The following is a 12,554-nucleotide window of genomic DNA, read 5'->3' as shown; positions in this document are numbered from 1 at the left end:
TTGCTGGGGCGAGTGATACCATTCACGCGTGTAGGGACCATGGAGGAGTAGGTTGGGGGAGCGAGAGGACGAGTTCTATGTAAGACCTATGGGATTTGAGGTCAAGAGCTCAGGAGAGTGGTCCAGCCAGAAGATGCATGTAGGAGTCATTTGTGGGTGGAACGTTGAAGACCGTGCTGAGTGAGCTCACCCAGAGAGAGTATGAGGATTGAGAAGAGGTCACGGGACTCCAGGAATGGTCTGAGGAAGAGGTTCCTGAGAAGGAGCCACCAGAGAGGTGGAAGGAAAGCAGAAGAGTATTGGGTTGTGGGCCAGTGGGAGGCAGTGTTTCGAGGGGGAGTGAGTAGTCAGTAGAAGGGAGTGCTGCACTGATTTAAATAACGGCCGAAGAGTGTCCGAGAGATGAAGCAAAATGTTGTTGTAGACTTTTGCAAGAGTTGTTTTAGTAGAATACCAGGGGTAAAAAACTAGTTTACAGTGAGAAGGTAGAGTCCATATAGACAGTTCTGTTGACACTTTTTCCAGCCTTGGTTTCCTTGGCATTGTACGGTACTGATAATCTCTTTGCTCTTCCTTCCTTCCTCCCTCCCTCCCTCCCTCCCTCCCTCCCTTCCTTCCTTATTTCTTTCTTCCCCCCCCCTTTCTTTCAGATTTATTTATTAGAGAGTGCACGGAGGGAGAGGGAGAGAGAATCGGAAGCAGATTTTCTGTTGAGTGAGGGGGCTCAACGTGGGGCTCCATCTCACCACCCTGAGATCATGACCCGAGCCAAAATCAGGAGTTGGAGGCTTAACCAGCTAAGCCACCCAGGCGCCCCTGGCCTCTTTTTGAAAACGACTTCCTTTTTTTCTAATACCCCTTAAAAGGAACATCCTCTAAAATTGAGGACTTTGTGTGAACCTTATCTGTGTTGTAGTTGCATTGTCTGTGATGTGAGGATAAAAGCAGTACCTTCCTCATAGGGTTGTCCAAAGGTTTGAATGAAATAACCCAAGTAAAGCACCTCACAGAATGCCTGCCATGTGATCGGTGTGGCTCTGTTTGGCGTAGCGGTCTTTGTTAGAGTCCTCGTCGCTGTTGTCATCATCCTCTTTCCTCTCTTACTTCAGCCCTCCTCTTTCAGAGCTCTCTTACATTATACCAGCTTTAGCCATCAGCCCCACGCTGAGGACCCCAGGTCAGTGTCTCTGATCCTAGACTTCTAATACTGCCGCCACCCTACCTTGCTCATTCTTTGACTCATAAACTCAGGCACCCATGACATTTGACTGTTTTCTCCATTCTGGGCATTGGGCCTTGTGTTGGAGGGGACTTGTAGTTACAGGGAGACACAAACCAAGGCCTCTGCTCTTACTTTCTGGCCCAGGAGGCCATGCATGTCACTATTTTGTCACTATGCTCAGTGTCCATTGTGAGTGTCTATTTTTGGAGGGAGTATAGAATCCCAGAGGAATGAAGGAATCGGCTCTTTGTGAGTTAGGCCTCCTTCAGTTATCAGTGACAGACCCCAGGTGCAACTACACTGAAGCAGGAGTTTTACTGGAATGATGCTGGTATATCTTACGGAGGAAGCTGGTGTATCTTACTAATGGAGCTGAAGGAAGGACAGAGATGCAGCTGGGCCATGCAGACACCTAGAGCATCCCCCTCCCACCCTTCCCCTTGCAGATGGTAACTGTTAAAGGTACAGAAAACAATTTACTGTTGTTCTAGGTCGGCTTTTTTAGTATACTCTTACATACATTTTTGCATGTATTTCTCACCATCTGTGACTAGGAAACTGTAATTGAAGAAGTTTGTGTTTGAGGAACCTGCGATTTGGAACGTCCTTATGATGTCTTGAAGGCCCCAGGGATACGCAGCAGAGAGCCGGCGTCCAGTCTGTGGTTCTCAGTGGCATTTATACTGTCCGGCCATCCCAGGATTCCTATTTCCCTTTACCAGCGGTGATGTTGTATTGCTGTTAGTGCATACTGTTTTGTGGCTTTAGAAATGGCCTCTGTTTCTGTGGTTCATGTGAGAGAGAGAATGTGTGTTCCTTTTTTCAGAACGGTAGAAATGGCAACTAGTTGAAATTGTAATCTCTGAGGTTCTTAGGCTTCTTTGTCCATGAGGCCTTTTGTGGAGTTCTGTGTAAGGAGTCTATGGTACTTGATGGATTCTGTCTGCTCTTTTGTCTTTTAGATCAGCAGTGAAAACCTTGAGCCTAAAATGATTTAAGCGACTGAGTTAACTGCAATGGAATGTTTTATTTCTTTTATTTATTTAAATTTTGTGGTGGGAGTGGGGAATAACTTGAGTGGGGCTTTGTGTGTTTGGGTGACCCTGAGTATGTCTGCAGCTGGGCAGACGCTTGTTTCTCGATCTAGTATCGTGTGGGCAATTGGAGAGTGTCTATGAATATTCATCTTGTTTCAGTTGATTTCTGGTGGCTCTAATTTGGGCCAGACTAGTGTGGATTTATGTCCTATTTATGTGAGTGATTCCCGATCTCTCTTATGCTCTGATGCTTCAGGAGAGAGTCGTCTGACTTTTTCTTTTTTAAGGAGTGCATATGTTGGTAAGGAATGGTGTGCCTTTGCAAAGCGTGTGTTTTGACTTTGGTTTCTTTTTCCTCATTAGCCATTCACTCCTCATCCCACTGCGGAGGGGTCAGCTTCCAGTGCTCCTCTGAGATCCTCTTGCCAAGGTCACTGGGACCTGTGAGTTGTACGATTCTCCGTCTTTACCTTCTCTGACCTCGGCGTAGCCTTGACTGTGGATATTCTTTTCTCCTTTTTCTCTTACAGTTTTGTTTCCTGGCTTCATTCTTCTTCCCAAGCTGCTTCCTAACCATCTTCTCAATGCTGCTATTTTGGGAAGTGTTGGCTGTGGACCTTGCTTGCTTTACGTACTCTGCATATAACCCTGAGTGATCTCCTCTCAAATATTTATCATTTTAAGAAATTTCCGGTGTCAGTCTCTCCCCTGAGCTTCAGATTTGCATATCCAAGTACTTAAATAAATAACACCTTAAACGTAACCAGATGTAAACCCAACATCTCTCCTTCCAAATTTCTGTCTTCACTTGAATGCTCTCACTCTCAGGAAAGATAACCATCATTTTCAGAGTTGCTCAAGCCAGAATCCAGACAGAGGGGGCCTGAACTCTCTTCCCTCTATGTGGTTCTGTCCATTTTCTGCTGTGCTCCTTCCAGCAGTTCAGTGAGACCCCTAGAGCCAGTATTAATTAATATTTTGTTTTTATAGATGGGAACACTTGGAGAAGTTGAGATTTTCTTTTTTCATGAAAAAATAACAGGAATTATCGATGTTGGGAAGGCACGTGAATCTTGATTTCTTACAGGTTACTTACATTAGTGGGAAGAACAAACCAAAAACAAGTCGACCAAAAGAGAAAAACTAATGTCTTCTTGTAGGAAGACTCCCAAAGAATCCACTTTTGTAATGCTTCACTTTTTGAGACATCAGTTTCCTTTTTCACTGTTTTATATGTTTTCACTGCAGTGAAGGTGTTGGGCCCTGCTGTCCTCCCTCAGTGCCATAGCTGTTGGGTTCTTTTTAAATAGATATATTGAGGTATAATTCACATACTACACAGTTCATCCATTGGAAGCATACAATTCAGTGGTTTTTACTGTATCCACAGGGTTGTGCAACCAGCACCACTGTCTAGTTCCAGAACATTCCACCCCCCCCCGCCCAAAAAATAAACCCCATATACATTAGTAGTCAATTCCCACCCACTTAAGTAACTACGGATATGTTTTCTTTCTTTATAATTTGCCTATTCTGGGTATTTTATATAAATAGAATCATAGAGTATGTAGTCTTTTGTGGCTTTTCTTACCGACCACATTTTCAAGGTTCATTCATGTTGTAGCTCGTCCCAGGACTTCATTCCCTTTGATCGACAAATAATAATCTGTTGTATGAATATACAGCATTTTGTTTGTCCATTGATGAGTTGATGGACATTTGAATTATTTCCATTTTTACGGCTTTACTATTAGTAATATTTTACTCATAGGGAATAATGCTGCCGCGAGCATCTGTGTACAAGTTTCTGTGCACATGTATGTTTTCATTTCTCTTGGGAATATACCTAGGAATGGAATTCCTGGGTTCACATGGTAACTGTATGTTTCATGTTTTTGAACTAGTTTCCAGAGCAGCTGTACCATTTTACATTCCCACCAGTACTGTAGTGAGAGTTCCAAGTTCTCTCTACATCCTCAACAACACTTTTTATTGCTTGCCTATTTGAATATAAGCTATCTCAGTGGGCTGAAATGGTATCTTGTGGTTTTGACTTGAATTTCTCTGATAGTCAGTGATGTTGCATATCTTTTGTTTGCCTGTTGGTTATTGATATATCTTCTTTGGAGAAATATTTTCAAAACCTTTATCCATCTTAAAATTTGGTTATTCATCTTTTTATTGTGAGTTGTAAGACATCTTTAGATATGCTAGATACAAATTCTCCAGATAAATGATTTTCAGATTTTTTTCACCCATTTTGTGGGTTGTCTTTTCACTTTCTTGATGGTGTCATTTGCTGCACGAAAGTCTTTAATTTTTCTATAAGAACTGTGGGTTTTATTAATATTGCCATGCTTGTGCTGTGGTAAGGCAGAGGAGAGCATCCCTGTCTTTGAAATGGGTCGATGTTTAAATGTAGGTAGAGCTGCAACTAGAATCTCTCCACTTCTGGCTTATTTCTTCTCCCTTCTTTCTTCCCTGTGTGGCCTCTCTTATGGCTATGATGGTCATACAACAATAGGTCTGTCTTGGCCTTGATTGTTCAGGACCGGGGGAAGCCGGCAGTGTCAACATTTTATCAAAGGATTGCTGTTTCCGTGATGTTAATAGTTACCACTTAAACGTCATCTTAAATCTCAGTTCCCTGCTCGGTCTCTTTTCTAAGTAGAGCACTGCCCCTGGTGGCTGAACTGCTCTTGTCCTTGAGTGGCAGGCAGGGTGTGCAGTCATGGAGCTTGGTGTTGGGCCCTGCTGTCCTCCCTCAGTGCCATAGCTGTGAGAAGACCAGACAGCAGCACCCCTCCATTCAGAGGAGCTGCTTCTTTTCCAGTGTTTTCTGCTTCCTTGATGGTTTGCAGGCCTGTACCTGAACTTCATGCCATTGGGCAGTTGGACACCAGTGTGCCTCAGGCTTCTGAATGTCCTGGATCAATAAGATTTCAAGAACTGTTAGTGGATAGCATAAGGTTATTTTTAATTTTGTTAAGGAAGGACATTTGGTAATGTAATTGCCATCATAACAGAAAATGAGATTTTCCTATCAAGAGAGTACCAAAAATACCAAATGAATTTGCTTTTGTGAAAAGTTGATATATGTTCCTATTTTCTTATTTTGCTGCCTATCCCTGAAAAATGCCCTGTGGTCTGTGGATTGATATTTGTAAACCATAGGCTTATATACTTAACTTAAATCTTTATTTGAAAAGTAGAGCCTTCACTTAATCAGGAATTTACTCTGTATGATGCCAGATACCAGTTTTATACAGGTCATTCCTTTATGCTGAATTAACTATTTTGGCTGTTATGTTAGACACATCTTCTCCGTACCCTCTGCTGATACTTGAGAATTTCTCCTGTAATATAGATGAAAAGATTTGTTTTAGGTATATGTGAGTATAAATATGATTTGATCTTTAAAAGATTAAAAAAAAAAACCCCATGATTGCAAAGGTAGAATGGCTTCTATTTACAAATACAATGTTTAATTTCTGGATTATGTATGTTCTAAACTGGGAGTACTACATAAATTTTTATTGATTCTGTCTCACCTAAATTAAAATGTCAAACAGATATTAGGGTTTTATCATAAGGTAGTTATTGGCTGTCACACTGGCACATTAATTATAGTAATTGGGCAGTAAAGTAGCCATAGGAATAGATAATAGGCTATACATTTTGATGAAATTGTAGTTATAATCTCTTATTTATGGTAGTAAAATCTTGTTAATTGACATTGCTGACAAGCCCTTTTGCTTTCCTTTTCTACTTTTCAGGTTGGTTTGTAAGTCTGCTTAGGAACTCTGAACTGACAGCCCACAATATACAATAAAGGTCACATTCCAGAATTTTTAGACTCATTCATGGTATACACATTAAATTCAGCAAATATTTGCTGATCACTGTTTTAAATGGTCCTAAGTATACGGAGATGTATGAAGCAGTTTCCCACATTGAAAGACTAATACTGAAGAAGGGAGGAAAACATCTCTATGTAAATACCCATGACCCGCATTTATTGAGTCACATATATGAGCCACATGTAAGTACCTTACAAGTGGGATAAAATACAGGTTCAGAGGAGGAAAGAATGATTCCAAGCCTAGGTGATCAGTGAAGCTGCGTGGCTCAGTGATAGAGGAAGTACATGGCATTCCTGACATAAAGCTTCGAGCTATCTCGGAGTCCACATCTACATTCCAGAGCTATAGCAAGAGGTACGCGGTTAAATGCACCGACATGGAAATCGACTTTTGTTCTAGGCTCAGCTGCCTTGCAACCTCATTTTGTGTCCTTGAGTATATAAAATTGATGTAATAATATGTGTCTAGCATCTCTCACTATGAAAAATGAGAGAATGCAGATGCCTAAGCTGCTCCCTGTGGAGAAGGTCAGATTGCTTGGCAGGTGTGTGATTTTTTTGCAGACAACTTAGGCCATACATCTGAATGGTAGGCAGAGCCTTCCATGACTAAAAGGATTAGCATCCTTACCAAAGTGCCCAATTTATTGCTGGGAAATAGCATGTTCTGTGTAACATCAGAACTGTTGTCTGAAAAATTTCCTGAATTTCTGGGAGAAACTGCCCAGGTGAATATAGAGTAGTAGTGTGGTGATCGCTGAAGTATGATAAAAAGGAAACGTGAGCTGCTACTGCTGGTCTGGGACGTTACAACTGGTTTGACATTCTCGCATCATTTCCATTTTATAGCAGAGGAGACTGAGGTTTAAAACAGACTTCAAAAGTTGCTTCGATCATACAGCTGTTGGAAATCAGTCTGTGGAGATCTGATGCGCTGTTCCCATGGTTGATGGTTTTCATGCAGGTGGCTGTAAGTTAAGCCATCTTCATGTGCGTGCGTGTGTGGGTGTAAATATTTTCGTTTTTTTCATCAGGTTACTTCTAGAACTGCTGGAGTTGCTATTTGACAAGTTTAATGCTGTCGCCACTGCACACTCCGTGGTCCTGGGATATCTGCAGGACACTGTTGTGGCCCCGCTGACTCAGCAGGAAGACGTCAAATTGTACGATATGGCGGACGTGTGGGTGAAGATCCAAGATGTTCTGCAGGTGAGGTGCTTTTACAGATAACGGTGCCATCTTGATTTGGAATAACAGGATGGAATGAAAAATCTGCCACCTAAAATATTCCCTTACTCATGAACAGTGAGAAAGCATGTTGCTTTTTAAAGGTGATGCTGCTGATGTTATGATCTTCAAAAAACACCTTTTACCTTTTTTTGCCATGCTTTAAAATTAGGAGATTCTCAGTATGTAGCAATCAAGGATGTGCAGTATTTGGTTTTCTGTTGTAACATACTTGGCTGCGCCGGAATTAGTCATATATTAAGGTAATCAATATTAAGATGTCCTTAAACAGTATTTTATAAACCTAGTTTTATGACTGTTTTCCTACAGTCATCTCTTGCGTATATTGGGGTAAATGACAGGTCAAGAACTTGTTTTGAGGGATGAAAATAACTGTAAGGTATGAATGTATCACTTTGATTTGTTGAAGATTGGAGAAATGATATCACTGTTTGGTATGATGAGGCAGAGATGGTATTTAGAAATTTTATTATATTTTCTCTCCATGTGCTAGGAAAATATATTTGATTTGGCCAGATGAGAATTGGAAATACGATTAAGAGTTAGCTGAAGCAAATTTGACATAGCTAAGTAGAAGTGATGTGGTTAGATGGTACCTACTAATATGAAAAAAATTAAGTATATGTAGGAAATTGAAAAATATAACTGTGTAGGAATGAAATTACTTGCATGGCAAATAGGAGTATTTGCAGGAAAAAATAAATCATGAATGTAAATTGTAGTCATTTTTAAGAGTATAAGGGATGCTTCTGTTGGATTGAATGATGGATCCTTGGTTACTCATTCATTAGACGTTTTTTTGGGTGCAGTCTGTGTGCTTTATTGACGGCTCAGTGAAAGGAATATAGGTTGCAACTACATTCCCTGAGTTCCTTTTTGCTGCTTTATCTATTACTATGTGTCCATAGTAGGAGCTTGATGAATATTTGTGTATTGAATAAAATATCTTTATTGCTTAGAAACTAGTTCTTTAACGTTTTATATCTTGATTTACTAATATCATGGAAATATGTGCTTTTCCCACAAACATGTCCCGTGTTTATTTTAAGGATGAAATAAGATAGTAGACTTTAAAATCATTTCAAAAACAGTTAGAATGAGGGACTTTTGGTTCTAGCCATGATGAAGTTACCTGCTGATGTAAGTTACCTGAAGTTACCAACTCTAAAGCCGGATGGACTCAGGGAGTCAGCACATTCAGTTGAGAGCAGAGAACACATGAAGTGAATCCCGCATTCATCCCAGCTTCCTCTTGGGGGACATCTGCCATACTACGGCATGCGGAAGTGAAATCGAGGCAGACAGCAGCAGGCTCCCTAAGCAGAGGAAGCAGAGATGAGAGTTTGGGGTTGTGGACGCAGCTGGGGTGCGTCAGGATGGTGGAGGTGGAGAAGAGGGAGTTGCACAGAGGAGGTGCCCCATCAATATGAAAAGAGCGCCATTGAGCCTTTGGTCAAATACGAAGCTACGCAGACACACCACAAGGCTTGGCAGAATATGGCCACCGTGGGACCGTATGTTGAATGGCAGTTCCAGACGTGGCCAGCTGCTTGGAAATGTTGGAGTTCAGAGTCGCCAGAATGGGGTGAACTTGCTGAGCATCCTGAGCTTTCAGATGTGGCCCCAGAAAGCTTATGTTGTAGGAAGAGGACTGTTCCGGCTGTAGGGTAGGGGTTACTCTAGGTCTTGCATAACTGAGTCTCTACAGCATCAGCCTGATCCACTTGCACATTAGCTGTCTGCCGGAGCAAAACTCACCCTAAAGTAAGACAGTCCGCATTTTCATTGGTGAAGCATCTGCAGTGTCCAGCATACATTTATGTTTGTGAAAAAGCAGAAAAATGTGACTCTAATGGGGATTTAAGAAAATTAATAAAAATTAATATCTGAAGTGAAAAATTTACCAGGTGGCTTTGGCTGCAGATTGTCTGCTTTAGAAGAAAATATCAGAGAACTTGAAGATGAAGCAATTGGAACAGTCCAAAATGAAGCACAGGGAGAAAGCTGACTGCAAAGAAAAATGAACAAAACCATAGTGTCTATAATGGGGCAGTATCCTGCAGTTTAACGTTTTGTAGTTCCCTTGCAGGTACAGAGGAGAGGGGAGAGAGTTATTGGGGCAGAAAATTATTGGAAGAAATCATGACCAAAAGTTTCTAAATTTGTTGAAAACCATAAACCCACAGATCCAAGAAGCTCAACAAATCCTAAGCAACATGAACACGAAGAAAACCAGTACCTAGACACATCATCATCAAGTTGCTGAAAACCAAAGAAAAAAGTCTTAAAGATCGCCAAAGGAAAAAAGGAAAAGATAGCCAGAGGGAAAAAAGACACAGCGCTTAGAACGAACCAGTGATAAAAACGCCCACTAACTTCTCGGTGGCATTTTGAAGAACATACCCCTATCTTTTTGGGTTTGTCATTTTAGGTTTAAGAGATCCTCTTTAAATATAAATACACAGTTTGGGGTGCCTGGGTGGCTCAGTTGGTTAAGTGTCTAACTCGATTTTGGCTCAGGTCATGATCTCAGGGTTGAGGTCGAGCTGCATGTCAAGCTCTGTGCTGGGCGAGGAGCCTGCTTAAGATTTTCTCTCTCCCTCTGCCCCCCTCCCCCATCCCCACTTGAATGTTCTTTCTTTCTCTCTCAATAGATAGATAGATGGATAGAGAGATAAATATAGGTAGATTAAAAGTATATGAATAGAAAGAGAGAGTATGGAATACTAGTAATTTGTATTATGTAAACAGGTTGGATACTATTAGAATACATAGTATTATCATATGGAATAATTTTTATCATAGTACTTATGGCATTTCATAGTTGAATATATCAAGCCCTAGAAAATATTTACAGATTATCTAAACCTGTTTTTGCAAGGTTATGAAATACTTTATAAGTTCTTATGATCTCTGATATTTGACCAACTTAGACTAATGTTGTAAGTTGAAAACAACTTTTAAGTCTATTCGGATCGTATTTATAATACTATCATGAAGAATTAATTATGGTTATGAACAAAGCAAGATATGCTTTACTTAGCTCTGCTTAGTTTGAATTTGTCCAACATACACAATTCCCACACTTTTGAAAAAAAAAAACCCACCAACTTGTATTAGAAATGTTTGTAATATACTGAGGAACTTTAAGTTCTATCAGACAGGAACAGCTGAAATGTAAAGATGATTTAAAATATATGTTTGTGGCTTTATGAAATGACTTATACCTTTCACACATGTGGTTTCAAATGAAGTGATGTGGGGATCTTACCTTCATATTATGATATGAGTTGTTTTGCCTACTTAAACAGCTTTAGTGAGATAATTTACATGGCATAAGATTCATGCATTTAAAGTCTAGAGTTCAGTGGTTTTTAGTAAATTTATGGAGTTGTACAACCATCACCATGATTTAATTTGAGAATATATTCAGCACTCTAGAAAGAAACCTTGTGTCCATTAGCGGTTACTTCCTGTTCCCCACTGCTTTCACCCCCCAAGATGTGTCTAAGACATAAGAGGTCTCAGTTGTGCGTGTTATAGCTCTCAGTAAACTGGTAGTACCCAAATCATACACTCGAAATACTGTTACTATCTGATGTTAATGTCTTCATGTATCATTGGCATAAGCTATTTGACAGATAAAGAATATAAAACTAAAACTGATCTAGTAATATAAGCTGAGGTGTCTAACATAGAAATATGTCATTTCATTTATTGTGTTTAATTGGCCTGAGATCAAGGTATGACTGTGTTCATTGCTTCCTTCTTTTAGTCCATTTTTCTCCTCCTATTATGTATCTACTTTGCTGCCCCCATCTTTTGTTTTCGTAGCATACGTTGGAAGAATGACCTTATTCATGACTTGAATTAATCTGTGGTTGTTTCTTAACTCTCTATTCTACTTGTCTTTATTAACCCACAGATTTGAGAATGAAGCATTTTTGAATAAGAAGTTCATTTAAATATTTTAAATTGTTATTATATAATACAAATTATTCTGCAGCTTTTAAATTGTTTTTAGTTCTCTGTATTTTCTAGTTCCTTCAAAAATTCCTTCCGGTCACAGGTTACTGAGTAATAATAGGCTATACAGCCATCAATAAACTGGGTATGCAGTGGCAGACACACAAATGAACTGATGCCGCTAAACATAAGAAGGCAGTTGGCACAGTGTGTCATCAAATTGTGCTGAAACATGTGGAATGGATCAAAAAAGGGTTTTGGGGTTGATGATGAGCTGATTCCTGGAGTCACAGGAGTGGAGGCGATGGCAGTGGCTCTCCAGGTAGTTGGAACGGCAAATGAGACTGTATTTCATGGCCCAGAGGAATAGAAAAGGGTCTTCAGAGGTAAGTGAGAAGAAGAATGGTTGTGCTATAAGTGACCGCTTCTTCTGGCTAGGTAGGTGTGGGCACAGCTTGTTGAAGGCCTTTAGTGCTACATAATTTGTGACTGATTTTCAGACTGATGGTTTCTGAGCCAGGGTGTGCATTTAATTTACCCAGGACTTGGTTCCTAGCCCCGTCCTAGACCTTCCGAATGAGAATCACTGCGGATAAGGACTGGATTCTGTTGTTTCTGGTTTTGGTGGGTTTTTTTTGTGTTTTTGTTTTGTTTTTGTTTTTTTTGTTGTTTGTTTCTAAGGTGATTTTGTTCTATTTATTTAGGGCTCTCTAATTGGGAACCATTGCTTTGGGCCAGTGTTCCCTGAGAACATATTAAAAGTGCAGATTTTTATCCCTACCTTCTACTTACGAAATCATAAACTCTAGGGATGCAGTCTAGTATGATCTGTGTTTTAACAAGCCCTTCAGGTGATTTGTATGCGTGCTGAAGTTTGGGGACCTTTGTTTTCAGTAATATTGGACCACTGGGGATTTTGATCGGGGTGTGATGCGATGAAGTAGGGTTAGTGTGCTGGCATTGAAAAGAACTGAGTAGAGCGGCTCGAGACTAATGCAGGGAAACTGTTCTGTAGGCAAATGGGTGATTGTGGGTGATTGTACTTGAGTATTGTCTAATAGTGAAATAAACAAGACAGGCTTTCATGGGACATGGTAAAGGAATACAAGGGAGCGAAGGATTTGTAAACCTTTCGGGAGTCTTGGAAAATCTATAACACCATGCAGTTGACTCAGGAATCTGGTTTCCAGTGTGACCGGTGTTTTAACGATGGTTTAAC

At 40.3% G+C, this 12,554-nt stretch overlaps 1 protein-coding gene across 2 annotated transcripts in view; it reads left to right on the top strand.

The window, feature by feature from the left end:
* Nucleotides 1-12,554, top strand: part of EXOC4 (exocyst complex component 4) — a 716,010-nt gene that overhangs the window by 89,965 nt on the left and 613,491 nt on the right. For both annotated transcript variants that reach the window (XM_008707579.2, XM_008707580.2), the window contains exon 7: nucleotides 7,156-7,330. In XM_008707579.2, coding sequence (XP_008705801.2) covers nucleotides 7,156-7,330 — 175 coding nt within the window. The remainder of the gene's footprint in view (nucleotides 1-7,155; nucleotides 7,331-12,554) is intronic.

The sequence above is a fragment of the Ursus maritimus genome, unplaced genomic scaffold (assembly GCF_017311325.1).
Source record: "Ursus maritimus isolate PB19 unplaced genomic scaffold, ASM1731132v1 scaffold_3, whole genome shotgun sequence".
NCBI classification, from domain to species: Eukaryota; Metazoa; Chordata; class Mammalia; order Carnivora; family Ursidae; genus Ursus; species Ursus maritimus.
This window is presented reverse-complemented; position numbering and strand designations above follow the sequence as displayed.